At 44.9% G+C, this 18,798-nt stretch overlaps 1 protein-coding gene across 5 annotated transcripts in view; it reads left to right on the top strand.

Annotated features, from left to right (window-relative positions):
* Positions 1-18,798, top strand: part of XXYLT1 (xyloside xylosyltransferase 1) — a 238,916-nt gene that overhangs the window by 138,748 nt on the left and 81,370 nt on the right. For all 5 annotated transcript variants that reach the window (XM_023728725.1, XM_023728724.1, XM_023728727.1 and 2 more), the window contains one exon: positions 6,267-6,399. In XM_023728725.1, coding sequence (XP_023584493.1) covers positions 6,267-6,399 — 133 coding nt within the window. The remainder of the gene's footprint in view (positions 1-6,266; positions 6,400-18,798) is intronic.

The raw sequence follows: 18,798 nt of genomic DNA, 5'->3' as shown, positions 1-18,798 counted from the left end.
TGGGGCTTCCCCAGCTCGGGTGGCTGACCCTTCATGGCCCCGTTGTGACCTCTTGATGGCAGCAACTTTCATTCCTGGACGTTCTCTCTGGGGACACAGTGTCATCCCTGTGGTCACCATCTGTTCCCTGCCCTGTGGCCTGTCTCTGTTCTCTAGTCCTCAGTTTAAGGCAGGGTTCCAGGAAACTGGGAGAGGCTACCACAGGGGCCTCCCCGACATCCCAGGCCCAACCTTCCTGATTTCTAGGTTGTTGTCATTGTTTTTAGGTGTAGGAAGGGAAGCAGTAGTTTTATCCGTCACGTAAATAATGGGGATGGGCTGTGAGAAGCCAGGTGGGTCACAGAGTCCACTTGTGCCTGGGTAGGCCCCTCTCCCTGTGCCCCCTTCCCACACGGGCCAGAGAAGCCCTGCTCTGGGGCCCTCTCACTTTCCCCTGGTCTAAGCAGCTGCATTCTTATCTGCTGTAACTTATTATTTTTTTCAGAAACCTCGTGTAGAATGTCAACTGATGTTTTGTTTCTGTGACACAGAGGAAAACAGAAAAAGGAACAAATGAATCAGTTTTTCTTGATTATAAACTCTGATGTTTTCATAAACTAGTTTAGAGAATGACTGTTGCATTCCACAAACGTTCCTGGGCATTGGCTAAGCCCTGCCCTGTGAGTGAGTGGAGGCTGAGCTGCGTGAAGTGTAGTCGCTGCCTTCAGAAGGCTTCCCCTCAGCCTGGGCAGCCTCTCCTCAGAGCGTAATGCTCCTTGGCTGTGCAGGCTTGAAGAGATGGGTGAAGAGCGAAGGGAGAGCCTGCTGTTCTGGAGTCAGTGTTGCTTTCACTCATAACTGTGCCCTTCACCTCTCCCTACCTGCCCACACTTCAAGGCCCAGCCCAAGTCCACCTCTCCTACGAAGTCTTCCTTCACTGCTTCAAGCCTTAGTGAGTTCCCTGCTCTCCAAACTCTGAAGTCTTTTTTTTTTTTTAATTGTGTTTTATGTGAAGGTTTACAGAGCAAATTAGTTTCTCGCTAAACAATTAATACACGTATTGTTTCTTGACATTGGTTGCCAACCTTGTGATGTGTCAACACTCCCCTTTTCGACCTTGGGTTCCCCATTTCCATTCGTCCAGCTTTCCTGTCCCCTCCTGCCATCTTGTCCTTGCCCCCAGGCTGGTATGCCCATTTAGTCTTATATACATGGTTGAACTACGTGTGTTAATGTTTGTTTTACGTTATTGTTAGGTGCCTTTGAGTTGGATCCGACTCATAGCGACCCTGTATGCAACAGAATGAAACACTGCCTGGTCCTGTACCATCCTTACAATCGTTACTATGCTTGAGACCATTGTTGCTGCACTGTGTCAATCCATCTCCTTGAGGGTCTTCCTTTTTTTCAATGTCCCTCTACTTTATCAAGCATGATGTCCTTCCCCAGGGACTGATCCCTCCTGATAACATGTCCAAAGTATGCAAGATGAAGTCTCGCCATCCTTGCTTCTAAGGAGCATTCTGGCTGTCCTTCTTCCAAGATGGATTTGTTCATTCTTTTGGCAGTCCATGGTATATTCAATATTCTTTGCCAACACCAGTTCAAAGGCATCAATTCTTCTTTGGTCTTCCTTATTGATTGTCCAGCTTTCACATGCACATGAGGTGATTGAAAACACCATGGCTTAGGTCAGGCGCACCTTAGTCTTCAAGCTGACATCTTTGCTGTTTAATGCTTAAAGAGGTCTTTTGGAGCAGATTTGCCCAATGTAATGCGTCTTTTGATTTCTTGACTGCTGCTTCCATGGGTGTTGATTGTGAATCCAAGTAAAATGAAATCCTTGACAATTTCACTATTTTTTTCTGTTTATCATGATGTTGCTTACTGGTCCAGTTGTGAAGATTTTTGTTTTCTTTATGTTGAGGTGTAATCCATATTGAAGGCTGTGGTCTTTGATCTTCATCAGTAAGTGCTTCAAGTCCTCTTTGCTTTCAGCAGGCAAGGTTGTGTCATCTGCATATCCCAGGTTGTTAATGAGTCTTCCTCCAATCCTGATGCCACATTCTTCTTCATATAGTCCAGCTTCTCGGATTATTATTTCAGCATACAGATTGAATAAGTATGGTAAAAGGATACAGCCCTGATGCATACCTTCCCTGACTTTAAACCGTGCAGTATCCCCTTGTTCTGTTCGAACAACTGCCTCTTGATCTATGTACAGATTCCTCATGAGCACAATTAAGTGTTCTGGAATTCCCATTCTTTGCAGTGTTATCCGTAATTTGTTATGATCCACACAGTCGAATGCCTTAGCATAGTCAATAAAACACAGGTAAACATCTTTCTGGTATTCTCTGCTTTCAGCCAGGATCCATCTGACATCAGCAATGGTATCCCTGGTTCCACGTCCTCTTTTGAATCCATCTTCAATTTCTGGCAGTTCGCTGTCGATATACTGCTGCAACTGCTTTTGAATGATCTTCAGCAAAATTTTACTTGTGTGTGATATTAATGATATTGTTCGATAATTTCCACATTCAGCTGGATCACCTTTCTTTGGAATAGGCATAACTATGGATCTCTTCTAATCGGTTGGCCAGGTAGCTATCTTCCGAATTTCTTGGCATAGACGAGCGAGCACTTCCAGCGCTGCATCTGGGTCTGTTGAAACATCTCAGTTGGTATTCCATCAATTCCTGGAGCCTTGTTTTTTTTTTTTGCCAATGCCTTCAGTGCAGCTTGCTCCTCTTCCTTCAGTGCCATTGGTTCCTGATCATATGCTACCTCCTGAAATGTTTGAACTTCAACCAATTCTTTTTGGTACAATGACTCTGTGTACTCCTTCCATCTGGTTTTGATGCCTCCTGCATCGTTTAATATTTTCCCCATAGAATCCTTCCAAATTGCAGCTCGAGGCTTAAATTTTTTCTTTAGTTCTTTCAGCTTGAGAAATGCCAAACGTGTTCTTCCCTTTTGGTTTTCTAACTCTAGGTCTTTGCACATGTCATTATAATACTTTGTCTTTTCAAACCACCCTTTGAAATCTTCTGTTCAGCTCTTTTACTTCATCATTTCTTCATTTGCTTTGGCTACTCGACTTTCAAGAGCAAGTTTCAGAGTCTCTTCTGACAACCATTTTGCTCTTTTCTTTCTTTCCTGTCTTTTTTATGACCTCTTGCTTTCTTCATGTATGATGTCCTTGATGTCATTCCATAACTCGTCTGGTCTTCATTTCATTAGTGTTCAGTGTGTCCAGTCTATTCTTGAGATGGTCTCTAAATTCAGGTGGGATTATACTCAAGGTCGTACTTTGTCTCTCATCGACTTGTTCTAATTTTCTTCCATTTCGACTTAAACTTGCATGTGAGCAATTGATGGTCAATTCTGCAGTGAGCCCGTGGCCTTGTTTTGACTGATGAAATTGAGCTTTTCCATCATCTCTTTCCACAGATGTAGTTGATTTGATTCCTATGTATTCCATCTGGCGAGGTCCCCGTGTATAGTTGCCCTTTATGTTGTTGGAAATAGGTATTTGCAATGAAGAAGTCGTTAGTCTTGTAAAATTCTATCATGCGATCTCTGGCATCATTTCTATCACCAAGGCCATATTTTCCAACGACCGATCCTTCTTCTTCGTTTCCAGGTTTCACATTCTAATCACCAGTAATTATCAATGCCTCCTGATTGCATGTTCGATCAATTTCAGACTGCAGAGGTTGGTAAAAATCTTCAATTTCTTCATCTTTGGCCTTAGTGGTTGATGCGTATGTTTGAACAATAGTCATATTAACTGGTCTTCCTTGTAGGAGTATGGCTATTATCCTATCACTGACAGCATTGTACTTCAGGATAGATCTTGAAATATTCTTTTTGACAATGAATGTAACACCATTCCTCTTCAAGTTGTCATTCCTGGCATCGTAGACCATGTGATTTTCTGATTCAGAATGGCCAATACCGGTCCATTTCAGCTTAACTAATGACTAGGATATTGATGTTTATGCGTTCCATTTCATTTTTGATGATTTCCAACTTTCCTAGAGTCATACTTTGAACATTCCACATTCCGATTATTAATGGATGTTTGCAGCTGTTTCTTCTCATTTTGAGTTGTACCACATCAGGAAATGAAGATCTCGAAAGCTTGACTCCATCCGCATCATTAGGTCGACTCTGCTTTGAGGAGGCAGCTCTTCCGTAGTCATCTTTTGAGTGCCCTCCAATCTAAGGGGCTCATCTTCCGGCACTATATCAGACAATGTTTCACTGCTATTCATAAGGTTTTCACTGGCTAGTTCTTTTCAGAAGTAGACTGGCAGATCCCTCTTCCTAGTCTGTCTTAGTCTGGAAGCTCAGGTGAAACCTGTCCACCATGGTTGACCCTGCTGATATCTGAATACCGGTGGCATAGCTTCCAGCATCACAGCAACACGCAAGCCCTCACAGTAAGACAAACTGACAGACATGTGGGGGTGTTTGTTTTGTAGGCCTGTCTAATCTTTGGCTGAAGGATAAACCTCAGGAGTGACTACAGTATTGAGCTAAAAGCGTGTCCAGGGTCTATACTCTCAGGGTTTCTCTAGTCTCTGTCAGACCAGTAAGTCTGGTCTTTTTTTGTGAGTTTGAATTTTGTTCTACATTTTTCTCCTGCTCTGTCTGGGACCCTCTGTTGTGATCCCTGTCAGAGCAGTCAGTGGTGGTAGTCGGGCGCCATCTCGTCGCTCTGGACTCAGTTTGGTGGAGGCTATGGTAGTTGTGGTCCATTAGTCCCAAACTCTGGATTCCTGTAGCACTTTATATTCTATAGGGTATTTCCATGCATTATCTTATCTTCCCAATACCACAGCCTCATGAGACACGGAATATCATTCCCATTTAACAGATGAAACAACTAAGGCTCAGAGAAGTAAAGTCATTTTCCTGGGGCCATAGAATTAATCATCTGCAAAACTGGAACTTGAATGCCTATTTTCTGATTCCCAGGTCAGGCTTTCTCCTTCATACCAAGTTCTTATTCTCTTTACTTCACCATTTTACTCCACGTCTCCCCTCTTTGGTGCTCCCACTGTCCCTTTCCCTTTCATACTCCAGCACTAGTTTGTACCTCTCCTTGTGGGCAGGACCCCAGTCAGCCTGGTCTCTGGTGTCACTCCTGGCGTGGACACATAGGAGCTCAGCCCGCTGTGGTTGGGTGAAGGGATGAGGGTGATGAGCGGATGAATTTAGCCAGTGCCTCCCACTGTACAACTGTCTAATATCTGCTCTCTTGCTTTTCTCTCACCCCTGAGTCATATGGAGATATCAGAGGCAAACAGCTCTTACATGCCAGGTAATTGTGAGACTGAATCACTATGGTTCAGCTTGTATTTAGACAATGGAGTGAAAACGTGGCAGTGTCTGATGTCTGTCAGCTGTTTCTCTCTGAGTAAGCATCTTAACCTGACACATATTTGGGTTTGTAGGGCTAAGAAAATCAATTTCTTTCCTTCTCTCATGTTTTTTTCCTCTTCTCCTTAAACCAAAAAACCAAACCAAACCCATAGCCATCAAGTCGATTCTGACTCACACGACCTTGGTACTTCTTATTTGCCAACTGTGCCCCAAAAGAAACACCTGAATGCCTTGGGTTTTAAGTAGGATACTCATATAATGTATTATCCAAACCAGAGCCTGAAAGAATACACTGTTGACAGTTAACACCAGTACAGTAGGCGTCAACTGCGACATATGGTCACCTCTTATTGTCAGGTCCCGTCGAGTCGGTTCTGACTCACAGCGACCCTGTGTACAACAAAACGAAACACTGCCTGGTCCTGCACCATCCCCACAGTCGTTGCTATTTCTGCTAATCATAAGGTTTTCACTGGCCAATTTTTCTTTTCTTTTTTTTTTTTTAGAAGTAGATCACCAGGTCTTCTTCCTAGTCTGTCTTAGTCTGGAAACTCTGCTGAAATCTGTCCACCATGAGTGACCCTGCTGGTATTTGAAATACCAGTGGCATAGCTTCTAGCATCACAGCAATACTCAAGCCACCACAGTACAAGAGATGAATAGTGGATGGTCACCTAGTTTTAAATAAAATGTATGACTGCAATTGGAAGGAAAGATATGGGGCAATTGTTTATGAAGACTCTACATAGAGTGGGTTGCCATGACTTTGCATCATTCAGTGACAGCAGTGGCAATCCGGTACCCTTTCTGAACCCTCCACTCATTTTCTATTAGGGGCTAAGCCTACCAGGATGCGTGTCTGGGTCTTATTGTTGTCTTTTTCTTTCCTCCAGAGATCCTACGGATCATTCAGTTGGACCTAGACCTAAAGTATAAGACCAACATCCGAGAGTTGTTTGAGGAGTTTGACAGTTTCCTGCCAGGTGCCGTCATTGGCATAGCCAGAGAGATGCAGCCAGTGTACAGGTATGTCGTACCTACAGGCCCCTCCTCAATCCCTTCCCCTCTCCCTTCTGCCATTCATGGCAGATAAGGATTTGTCAGTGTATAAATTTCACAGAATCCTTGAGTGGTACAAATGGTTAACGTGCTCTGCTGCTAACCAAAAAGTTGGCAGTTTGAGTTCTCCCAGAGACACCTTGGAAGAAATCCCTGGTGATCTACTTCCAAAATATCAGCCATTGAAAACCCTATGGCACACAGTTCTACCCTGCCACACATGGGGTCACCATGAGTCAGAGCTGACTCAATGGCAACTGGTTGGTTGGAATCTTTTTCGTTTAGTATCTTAGGCGTGCATTTGTATTTATTGTTTATAGTTAAGAGTATGGGCAGGTGGATCTGTTCCCAAGCCATGGATGCTACCTTATTAATTTTTGGGATTTTGTGACATTTTCTTTCTAGAAAGCCTAGTTGTTTTGGTTGTTGGCTCTGGTTAAGCTCAGAATTTTAAAATCTTGGGCTTTTTCTTACAGAGCAGGTACCAGGATATAGATTTAACTTTCATCCTAGTGATAAACCAGGCTTCCTTGGCCATGAGTCACCAGTGTGACCCCTAATCTGTGTGAGTGAAGTAGATTTCACAGTAGTTTTGTAAGGAGGGCGAGGCAGCACAGCAGCTTTGCACCCCCGATGGGCATTACCTGGCCAAGGCGAAGAAGCACATTCTGGATGATGTAGCATTCCATTGCCAAGTGTGTATCACAGAGAGACTCCAGCACTTGCAAACCAGGAGACATGCGCAAGAATATTCATTGCAGCATTGTTTGCAGTAACCAACAACTGAAAACAACCTAAATGTCCATAGACAGCGTAATGGATACATAAATGGTGTTACATTCATCCAGTGGAGTACTATAAAGCAACAAAAATGAGCAGACTGTAGCTACTGTAATAAATAGGCAAACCCAAACTGTAATCCTTAGGGATACATACATAGGTAGTAAAATTATAAGAAAAAGCAAGGAAATAATGATCCCGAAAGCCAGCATGACAATTACGTCTGGGGTGGGAGTGGGGTGGGGGAGGGAACACAGGGTAAGGGGTTGTCTCTGCAATACTACAGTGCTACATTTCTTTTTTTTCGCCGTTCTGGAGGCTAAAAGTCCCAATCATGGTCTCAGCCCTCTCAGTTCCTTCCTTGTTGGTAGCCCCAGGTGTTCCTTGGTTCCTTGGCTTGTAGACAATCCTCATGTGACATCTGTCTTCCCGTGTGTGCATATCTCTGTGTCTAATTGGTCAATCGGTTGGTTATCAGCCACGTGCATTAACTGTTTGCACCCCCAGGGACTGCTGTGATGTTTCTGTTGCCATTGAGTCGATTCCGACTCATAGCAACCCTATAGGACAGAGTAGAACTGCTCCATAGGGTTAATGCTCCATTTCTTGACCTGGGTAGTTATATACCCTTTACATCCTTTTGCATGTAATAGATGCCATACAACTAAAAAAAAGGAAAGGCTGAAGCACCTACAGTCTGTGGCCCCACATCTAGAGAGTCACACATTGCTGAGTCTTCCTTCTATGGGTCAGAGCTAGAGCTGCCCAAGCGTGCTTGGAAAGAGCTGAGATTTCACTGTCCCCTGGGCTGGCTGTCCTTTGCTCTCTTTGTGGACCCCTAAGGCTGGCTCCCTGTGGACGTTCTTGGAACCGGGCCCTGTCTTGGGAGAGCTGCGGGGCACAGGCAGCTGGTGACTAAAGGGCATGCACTTCCTTAGCAGGAAGAAGAAGTGACAGCGGCAGCTGGGCTGTGGCTATTTGCAAGACCCAGATCACATAACAGGAAATTCCTGCAAGGCCTCTGAGCAAGCTGATAACTCCTGCAGCCTTACATAATCCTCTCACAAGTTGCCCCAGAGTCACAGGGCCTCTCACTTTAGGTGGGGGACTGGGAGAAGGGGTTTGGGCAAACAGCTGCCATTTTAACTTGTAGGAGTCTCCCTGCCCCACTCCCCCACCTTCATATAAGGTATGTCTTAGGTTTGGGATTCTTTTTTTAATATTTTATTGTGTTTTCAGTGAAGGTTTACACAGCAGCTTAGGTTCCCACTCAACAATTTCTACACAAATTGTACAGTGACATTAGTTACATTCTTCACAATGCATGAACATTCTGATTATTTCCATTCTGGTTGTTCTGTTTCCATTAATCTAGTTTCCCTGTCCCCTTACGTTCTTGTCTTTGGTTTTTTTTGGTGGCACATTAGATGAAGGTTTATGGAACAAACTAGCCTCTCGTTAAAGTTAGTACACATATTATTTTATGACATTGGCTAACAACGCCATGATATGTCAACACTCTCCCTTCTTGACCTTAGATTCCCTATTACCAGCTTTCTTGTCCCCTCCTGTCTAGTACTTGGCTTTGGGCTGGTGTGCCCCTTTAGTCTCGTTTTGTTTTATGGGCCTGTCTAATCTTTGGCTGAAGGGTGAACCTCAGGAGTGACTTCATTACTGAGCTAAAAGGGTGTCTGGGGGCCGTACTCTCTAGGTTTCTCCAGTCTCAGGCCAGTAAGTCTGGTCTTTTTTTGTGAGTTAGAATTTTGTTCTATGTTTTTCTCCTTCTCTGTCTGGGAGTGTCTATTGTGATCCCTGTCAGAGCAGTTAGTGGTGGTAGTCGGGCACCATCTAGTTGTGCTGGACTCAGTCTGGTGGAGGCCATCGTAGTTGTGGTCCATTAGTCCTTTGGACTAATCTTTCCCTTGTGTCTTTAGTTTTGTTCATTCTCCCTTGCTCCCGAAGGGGTGAGACCAGTGGAGTATCTTAGATGGCTGCTTATAGGCTTTTAAGACCCCAGACGCTACTCAACAAAGTAGAATGTAGAACATTTTCTTTATAGACTATGTTATGTCGGTTTAGCTAGATGTTTCCTGAGAAGGTTTGGGATTCTTTCTTTCTTTATTTATTGTTTATTGTTGTAGTTTAAGTAGAAGTTTACGTTTCAAGTTAGTCTCTTATATAAAAATTTATACATACATTGTTATGTGACCCTAATTGCTCTGCCTATACTGTGACAGCACACTCCTCCTTTCCACCCAAATTTCCCATGTCCAAGGTTTGGGATTCTTGATTTAACAAAGGGAGGTGGTGAAAGCGGCTCTCAACCAAGAGTTGAAAGTCTGAGGTTAAAGTCCCAGCTCAGCCACCACTCTGGGGCATTGGTGTGCCCATCTGAGAATGGGCACCGGGGAGCTTAGGAACACTGTTCCCTAGCTCTGGCATTTTGTGATTGCAGGCTTTTCTGACCCCAAGCCATTTCTTCAGTGTCTTTTCTCTGCTTGTCTGCTCATGAGCTGCTTATAGCTCTGTAAGGCCCGTGTTCCTGGGATATATTAAACCAGACTCATTATTAAATGCAGTTAGAGCACTGAAGCCTATGAGCCATGGCTGAGAATCTTCTCGTAGAATATAAATGGAAACCTGGAAGGCTGATCACACTTCATTTAAACAGTATTGGCTGGAATTTATATTTTCGGTAGAGCTAGGATTTTATAAGTAGTGAAACTTGACTCCATTGAATTGTCTGGCCTTCTCAAAAGAAACCTTCGAAAAGATTTTAAATTCCAAAAGAAACCATGTTTTTTCTCACCTTCACAGTCTTTAATTGCCATTGTGTGCCATGAGAAAGATGAGACCCCTGTGTATGGTTGCTGGCAGAGTCCAAAAAGGGCCGTATTTGCAGAGTTTGAGCCCTCAGCATCCACAGAAATTCAGATGCCTTTACATGCCCCCTTCCCCCTCCTCCCGGCCGAAGTGTTCCTGAAGGCCTCTGATAATGAAGTCTGTAAAGGAAGGACCTGCACTAACATGTGCCCTACTGGCTCCCGCTAACTGCCTTTTAATATTGGCAGTCTTCTGCCGGGCCTGGGAAGGGCTTGGTGCTGGCTGGGGGCAGAGAGGGAACAGGACTGTGGCTTTTTGCCTTTTCCACGAGAAGCCTGGAGACTCCAGTGGCCTGAAAGCCCAGTGTTAGTTACCCTCCTTGTTAGTTACCCGCATCTTTGGAGTCTGCACCTAAGGAAGAAGGCAGGGGTGGGAGGGGTGGGGAGAGAAGAAAGAGGGTGAGGACAGAGGAGGTTGAGAACCGACCCTAAACCAAACCCGTTGCAGTCGAGTTGTTTCTGATTTATAGCGACCTTACGGGACAGAGTAGAACTGACCCATAGAGTTTCCAAGGCTGTGAAACTTGGCAGACGCAGACTATCACATCTTTCTCCCTTGGACTGGCTGGTGGGTTCAAACTGCCAACCTTTCGGTTAGCAGCTGTGCACTTAACCACTTTCCCATCAGGGCTCCTGGAGTGAGAACAACAACAAAAAACCATTGTTGTCGAGTGCATTCCGACTCTTAGTGACCCTATAGGATAGTGTAGAACTGCCCCATGGAGCCCTGGTGGCATAGTGGTTACAAGCTCAGCTGATAACCAAAAGGTCAGCAGTTCGAATCCACCATCTGCTCCTTGGAACACTCTGTCCTATAGGGTCACTATGAGTTGGAATCCACTCGACGGCAACAGGTTTTTTAATAGGGTTTCCAGGGACCGGTTGGTGGATTTGAACTGCCTGACCTTTTGGTTAGCAGCCGAGCTCTTAACCACTGCACCACCAGGGCTTCCCAGTAAGTGCCCCCAGAGTTTGGTCCTTCTGTTGAGCAGGCCTCAGCCCCTTTCTCCTTGGACTTAGTTTAGGGGGATCCCCACCCTGGGCATCTGCCCTGACTGACCTCCTCCCCCCGAGAGCTCCTCACGGAACCGGCTGCCAGGTCTTCCTAAGTGGCAGATCATGAGGCAGCTGAGTTTTTTGTTTTTTTAATGGTAAGTGGAATCTGCTGGTGTCTATGAGAAGAAAGGAAAATAAAAAACAACAGCAACACACAAACAAAACTTGACTGGTTAACTGAGCACATTTTGATCTGGACGTTCACAAGAAGGCATACATTTGGATCTCCCCGGCTGTGTTGTTTTTTATAATCACTGGTCTGACAGTTAGCTGCACTTCAAAAGGGCGCATATTAAGTCATTTTTATGACTGTTTCCACTCTATTGTGTGCCATGAATGTTAGGTCCTTGGAGGGGGAGTGGGGAGAAAGAATTCCCTGCTGTGCATTTGACAAATAGTTTTTTAGCAGTTTTTTTCCCTCCAAACAGACACTGACCTGACTGTGTTTTCTGGAGAATGATGCAGGCATGACCTTTCTCATCAGAAACTGTGGTGCAGTCGTCACCCTGGTGGAACGTTGCCCTTCCTTCCTGGGCCCTCTCTCTGCCTCTGCATCAGGGAACTAGACCCCTGGACAGGTCCTCACTGGTGGCGTGTTTATTTGGGAGAAGTGGCCGGAAGGAGAGAAGAGTCTAGTGCCCCCTCTGTAAATCAAATGGTTTTTGTAAATAGACAACTGTGTTTTGCAAACATGTATTAGTCCAGGATGCCATTTTTTGAATTTGTTTCCTTCTGAATGTATTGCAAAAGAAAAAGGAAAATGTTGGACCCTCTTTATGTGCGGCCTGTAAAAATTGTAAAGGTGTACCAGCAAGTGAGAGCCCTGGGGGCACAGTGGTTAAGAGCTTGGCTGCTAACCAAAGGTCAGCAGTTTGAATCCACCATCCGCCCCCTGGAAACCCTATGGGGCAGTTCTACTCTTCCTGTAGGGCCTCTATGAGTCGGAATTGACTGGACAGCAGCGGGTTTGGTTTTTTTTTTTTTTTAATCAGCAAGTAAAGCAGCACGCAGGTCGTACTCAGAAGTCTGGATTACAGTCCTGGCCTTCCACAAATTATCCATGTGACCCTTTGCAGGTCACTGGGTTCTCTGACCTGTAGTTTCTTCATCTGTAAGTAGGAATAAATACACTTACTGCATAGAATTACTAGAAAACTCAAATGAAATAATGCACGTGAAAGTTTTTGGTGTGAGAGAAGCCTTTCCTCCCTTAATCTTTGTAACTTCTTGGTGTGTGTGTGTCCAGATGATTTGTTCTTCTGCCTCCTACTCTACCCCTCCCCCACCATGTCCAAAAACCAAACCAAACCCATTGCCGTCCAGTTGATTCCGACTCATAACAACCCTATAGGACAGAGTAGAACTGCCCCATAAGGTTTCCAAGGCTGTAATCTTTAGAGAAGCAGACTGCCACATCTTTCTTCCACAGAGTGGCTGGTGGGTTTGAACTGCCGACCTTTCATTTAGCAGCTAAGCACTTTAACCTGTATACGTATGTTCCAAATATTGCATGGTATATACTTATACAAAACAATTATTTGTTTATTTGAAATTTAACCGAGTATCCTGTTTTTTGTTTGTTTTGCTAAGTCTGACAACCCTATCTCTACCCAAGATTTAAAACTCTTTACATTTTAGCAAAGTGAGTGATCTGGTTTTTCCATAAGATCCTTCCATGAACAGGAACAAAGGGTACGTGGAAGTGAGGTTTGTGGGGGAATAGGGGTGAGAGAGTAAAGGGTGGGAGGCAGCTCTCAAAGCCTCCGAGAGGCACCAGGCCAGGTTCACCACCCTGCAGGCGCTGGGGAGGCCACTGAGTCCCTGGGTGGTAGAAATGGTTAACGTGCTTGGCTGTTAACCAGAAGGTTGGTGGTTCAGGTCTAGCCAGAGGTACCTTGGAAGAAAGGCCTGGCAATCTACTTCCAGGGGGGAAAAATATCAGCCATTGAAAACTCTGTGGAGCACAGTTCTACTCAGACACACGGGGTCACCATGAGTTGGAATCAACTCAAAGGCAACTGGTTTCACTGGGGGCCAGGAAGCCTAGTGACAGCTAGCCTCAGGCCATAGGGTTTCTGCTGAGCCTGGAGTGAATGAGTGTGTGAGTGAGTGTGAGTGTGTTTGTGCTGAGGAGCTGGTGTTGCAGCCCTTGGTTTTGGTCACTTTGTCCCAGAGCTGTCCGCCTGAGGAGCCGCTGAATGAGGGCTTTGTTGTTGGGGGCAGGGGGCTTCCGGTTTGATTCTCTCTTGGCCTCCCCAGCCGGCTGTGTGCTGGTTTGAGCCCAGACTCACTATTAGGTGGAAGCAGCAGGCTGATCCTGTCAGCTGCTGATAACACGCCACTGGGCAGGAATTTGCTTTTGTGGTAAGTGTTTTAATAGTGTCTAGTCTTTCTCCTTCTTAGGTCACTTGGATTTCTTTATTGACAGCACTTGTGCTAGCCAAGCCTCCTTCCAGCCACTTGGAATGAAATTTCCAGTTTATCTGTAGGCTGCTTTTCCCACTCCTAGGACCAGGAAAGGGCTCTCGACAGAGTGGAACTGCCCCATGCGGTTTCCAAGGAGCGGCTGGTGGATTCGAACTGCCAACCTTTTGGTTAACAGATGAGCTTTTAACCGCTGCACCACCAGGGCTCCTAGTAACTTAGCACAATTAGTGCTAATTTTTTGGCTTCTCAACATTTGAGCCTTCTTCCTATGTTTGAGGAATTCCTTGCCCTGTAAGCCTGCCTCCCGTTATGGAAGACAAAAGGGCTGGATCCTTTATTTCCCAGCCTCCGTGTAGCTAGCGTGTTAGTACTGCGTCCTCTCCTTCCCTCCGTTCCCCGAGGAAATCCCCATCACAAACGTAGTATCCATCCAGACTGGTGTTTCTACTTTCACTATATACCTTAGGCAATCAAAGTTGTTTGCAAAACAGCAACTGACAGTATGACAGGGAGGACAATTTTAATATACTCTATTGGAAACCAAGAGATCAGAGAGGGGAGGAAGGTATGCATAGAAAACAATCCACAGTGCAGTGACTGCAGAGGAGAAGGAAAGAGGAGTCACAGGGGAGAGGGAAGAGCTGGACCTAATAGTGCTTGAAGCAGGCACCCCACTCCCTGGTCTCACACCCCGAGCCTGGCTTCTGCTTTCCCCATGCATGGGGTATTCCTGTGCCTGGTACCCTCCAGTAGGTGAGCTTCTGTCTACTCTCCTGCTTCTGGATTCCAGCCCACAGCTCTAGCCCTGGTCACCAACGTCATTTCTGGTCCATGGGGATGTTTATCTCATTGTTGAGCCCTCTTACGCCCTATCCCCCTCCTGATACTTGGATGAAAAAAAAAATATATATATATATAAGTAATTATAAAAAGTGATACATTGTCATTAAAAATTCAAATAGTAAACAAGGATATGACACAAAAATGAAAGTCTTCCTCTATTATCTCCAGTCCCACTCCTCAGAATAACCACTGTGAACAGTTTCTGATTATTTTTCCAGAAAATTTCTACAAATGTAACAGTGCGTGTATGTGTAAATGGACTCATAATTTCTATACCCTGTGCATCTTTTCTTTTGGGGGGGGTGGTTTGTAGTCTTTACAGTATATCTTGGCCATCCTCGTATCTAACTCAGTATTCCTTTGTTCAACATTGCTAGTCTCCTAATTACTCTTTATTATGGAAAACTTCCAACATATACAAAAGTAGCCACAATTGTATAATAACTCTGTTACACATTATGGGGAGCCCTGGTAGTGAAGTGTTTAAGAGCTTGGCTGCTAACCAAAAGGTCAGCAGTTCAAATCCACCAGCTGCTCCTTGGAAACCCTATGGGGCAGTTTTACTCCAACCTATAGGGTTGCTACGAGTCGGAATCGACTCGACGGCAACAGGTCTTGGTTTTTACCCATCATGGAGCTCCAATTATTATCAACACCTAGCTAATCTTGTTTCATTTCTACTCCCACCCACTTTTCTTCCTCTGTCCCCGTTATTTTGAAGCAAATCCCCACATCATTTCATCTGTAAATATTTTAGTACGTATCTTTAAACTCATGTCATTTTTTTTTTAACCATCATTCCTGCCATTGCTGGGTTTGGAGCTGAGAAGAGTTGTGTGAACTCACAGTGTCCTTTTGTGTTCGGGTTCCTCAGCCTGAAGTCAGTTGGTATGCGGGAGGAAAACAGAGACACCACTGGAACATCTAGCCAACCAGCATGTTCCGTCTCTCTCTAGGTTGTCTGTTGTCAGAATGTTAATGTACAGGTCACGTCTGGAAGGCTCTCTGGCTGATAGAAATTCAGGTCCATTGTTCACTAGGCACGAAGCTCTCCTTTATAAGAGAGCCTACTCCCGCCATCGCTCAGGTTGGGTAAACGTAGGACTTGAAGATTAAGGGGATTAGAGTCTCTTCTTCCCTCTGACACTTGAGAATGAATTTCTTGGTCCCTGTTCTCATGTTTTCAAAAAAAAAAATTAACCAAGATTGAAACTGTCAGTTTCTGTTAGAGTTAAGTCTCAGCAAAAGAGAGAAAAGCCTGCCGCCTTTTTAAAGAGTGATTGGTAAAAAGTCCCATATTCCTTCAATTCCTAGAAGTCCAAAGGCTGGGCTTGCTGGTTTTGCACAGCCCGGGTAACCCATAACCTGGGGGCAGTGATGCAGCCCCTCCGGGAATTACTAAAAATAAAACAAAAAACCCTAAACCCTTCACTGTCAAATGGGGTGGGACCAGTTTGCATGTTCTCTTCAAGCTGTGCAGACCGAGTGCCAGCCACTTAGTAGATGTTTGTTGATTAAGTGAAGGTGTTGGTAGTTGCCATTGAGTTGGCCCCCACTCATGGAGTCCCCATGTACAGTGAAATGAAACGCTGCCTAGTCCTGCATAAAGAAGCAATTGTTTAATCAGAGGATGCTTTCTCAACAGTATGCAGGCCAGCCATTAAGAAGGACCATAGACCTATAATTGATGTTCTTAGAGAAATTTGCTTTCACATTAATTTTTTTTCTTTTTGAAGACAATCCACGGGAAACATTGTTATTCTCAATTTTTATTGGGCTCATCGTGTGTGCGAACCACAGGAATGGGTGCTGTCATGGATTGAATTGTATCCCCCGAAAACATCTGTCAACTTGGCTGGGTCATGATTCCAAGTATTGTATGATTGTGTACCGTTTTATAATCTGATGTGATTTCCTTATGTGTTGTAAACTCTATCACTATGATGTAATAAGATGGATTAGCAGCAGTTATACTGATCAGGTATACAAGACTGGATAGTGTCTTAAACCAATCTCTTTTGAGATAAAAAAGACAGAAACAAGCAGAGACACATAGGAACCTCACACCACCAAGGAAGCAGTGCCGGGAGCAGAGTGTGTCCTTTGGACCTGAGGTTCCCGTGCTAAAATGCTCCCAGACCAAGGGAAGATTAATGACATGGACCTTCCTCCAGAGCCGACAGAGAAAGCGTTCCCTTGGAGATGACGCCCTGAATTTGGACTTCCTGCCTACTAGACTGTGAGAGAATAAACTTTCTCTTTGTTAAAGCCATCCACTTGTGGTATTTTTGTTATAGCAGCACTAGATGACTAAGACAGGTGCATTGAGGAATTAGGAAGCAGAAGCATGGTTCTTGCTTTCAAAGAGGCTGTAATAGGAGGGAGATGGGGCAGATAAAATTCAGTGTCTTAGTCATTTAGTGCTGCTATAACAGAAATACCACAAGTGGATGGCTTTAACAAAGAGAAAGTTTATTCTCTCACAATCTAGTAGGCAGGAAGTCCAAATTCAGGGTTTCAGCTCCAGAGGAAGGCTTTCTCTTCTCTGTTGGCTCTGGTGGAAGGTCCTTGTCATCAATCTTCCCCTGGACTAGGAGCTTCTTTGCACAGGAACCCCAGGTCCAGTGGATACACTGTGCTCCTGGTGCTGCTTTCTTGGTGGTATGAGGTCCCCAACTCTCTGCTTGCTGCCCTTTCTTTTATCTTTTGTAAGCTAAAAGGTGGTGCAGGCCACACCCCAGGGAAACTCCCTTTACACTGGATCAAGGATGTGACCTTAGTAAGGGTGTTACAATCCCACCCTCATCCTCTTTAACATAAAATTACAATCACAAAATGGAGGACGACTACACAATACTGGGAATCATGGCCTAACCAAGTTGATACGCACGTTTTTGGGGGGACATAATTCAATCCATGACATTCAATAAGGACGCAAATGGCAAAGATGCAAACATCAGGTCAGTATTGCTGTGTAGAGATATCTCCTGGAAGAGCCACGAAGATATTTTGTTACAGGAACTGCAAACTTCACTGTGTGGCCCGCCTAGTACTCAGTGTAACATCCTGCCTTTGGAATTCTAAAAAGCGTGTGTCACGTTCCTCTCTTCTGAAGGGCTTCCCTCCTCTGAACTTGTAGCTCTTTGTCAAAATCGGGAAGCTCACTCAACAGGCATTTGCTGAGAGCCTGGCCGTGCCGTGAAGAACAACTAGATCCCACCTGGTCCTCCAGGAGCTTGCAGCCTGGTCGGTGAGACCAACACCCCAGATCTTCCACTGGGAGATGGTTCTGGGTAGGTGCTACAACTGAGGCAGAGCAGAGGATGATGGGCAGAGGAGGGCTGTCCTTTTTTGCTTTACTGCCAGTTGTTTCTATTAACAAATAAAAATCTTATTGAGAGAACCTCATTTGCAACCAGGTAGCAAAAAAGACTTATCTTTAAGTATCTTCCTGGAAAAAAAAGCAAAAAAACAAAAACTAAATAACATAGCTGAGTCACAGTGACATATGTATAAGAGGGACCTTCTGTGACAAATAGCATGTGGAAAGGACTGAGTTGAGCACGACCAGCTCCATGTGAGAGGAATTTCAATATGGCTCCATGGCCGCCTTGGGAGCACATTTGAGCCACGTGGCTGTGTTTCTGCAGGGGACTAAGTGAAATAGATATTCAGTCCCCAGGTCCTCTGCCTCCAGGTTAGCAGCAGAATTGGTTATTTCAGGAATGTCCAGTTTTTAAACTGAACTTGAGTTTGAAATTAACACCTTACCTCCTATTCCTACATTGGGTGAGTTATTTAAGTGAGTCGTTTATGACTCGTCCTAGAGAACCCCCGTGGTCTTCTATTTTGGGGATGGCAGGACCAACCCCCAATGTCAAGGAGCTGCCTATAGGAATGCTTTGACCCAGGGACCCAGTCTTCCCAGCTGCCCCTGTCTTCAGGACTTTTCTATCACTATTTGTAAAAGAAGGAACCCTGGTGGTGCAGTGGTGAAGCACTCAGCTGCTAACCGAAAGGTTGGCTCTTTGAACCTATCCAATTGCTCAGTGGGAGGAAGACCTGACGATTTGCTCCCACGAAGATTACAGCCTAGGAAGCCCTATGGGGCAGTTCTACTCTGCCACATGGGGTCGCTATGAGTTGGAATTGACTGGACAGCACACAGCAACAACAACAACCTTTGTAAAAGAGAAAGCTTATTTAGGAGCCAGAATTGCATAGTATGTAACGATTTGCCTGCACGTTTGCTGTGACCTGCCTCTGTAGATGAGCACTCATTATGAGGCTAGCCGATCCAGCTGGACTTTCAGAAATGTGAAGTCATGGACATGCTCAGGGAGCCTCGTTACTGCCCGTTGTTGTGGAGGGAGGTGCC

Source organism: Trichechus manatus, unplaced genomic scaffold, assembly GCF_000243295.1.
Source record: "Trichechus manatus latirostris isolate Lorelei unplaced genomic scaffold, TriManLat1.0 scaffold00026, whole genome shotgun sequence".
Classification (NCBI taxonomy): domain Eukaryota; kingdom Metazoa; phylum Chordata; class Mammalia; order Sirenia; family Trichechidae; genus Trichechus; species Trichechus manatus.
Note: the sequence above shows the minus strand (reverse complement) of the source record. Positions and strands in the feature narration are given on the sequence as shown.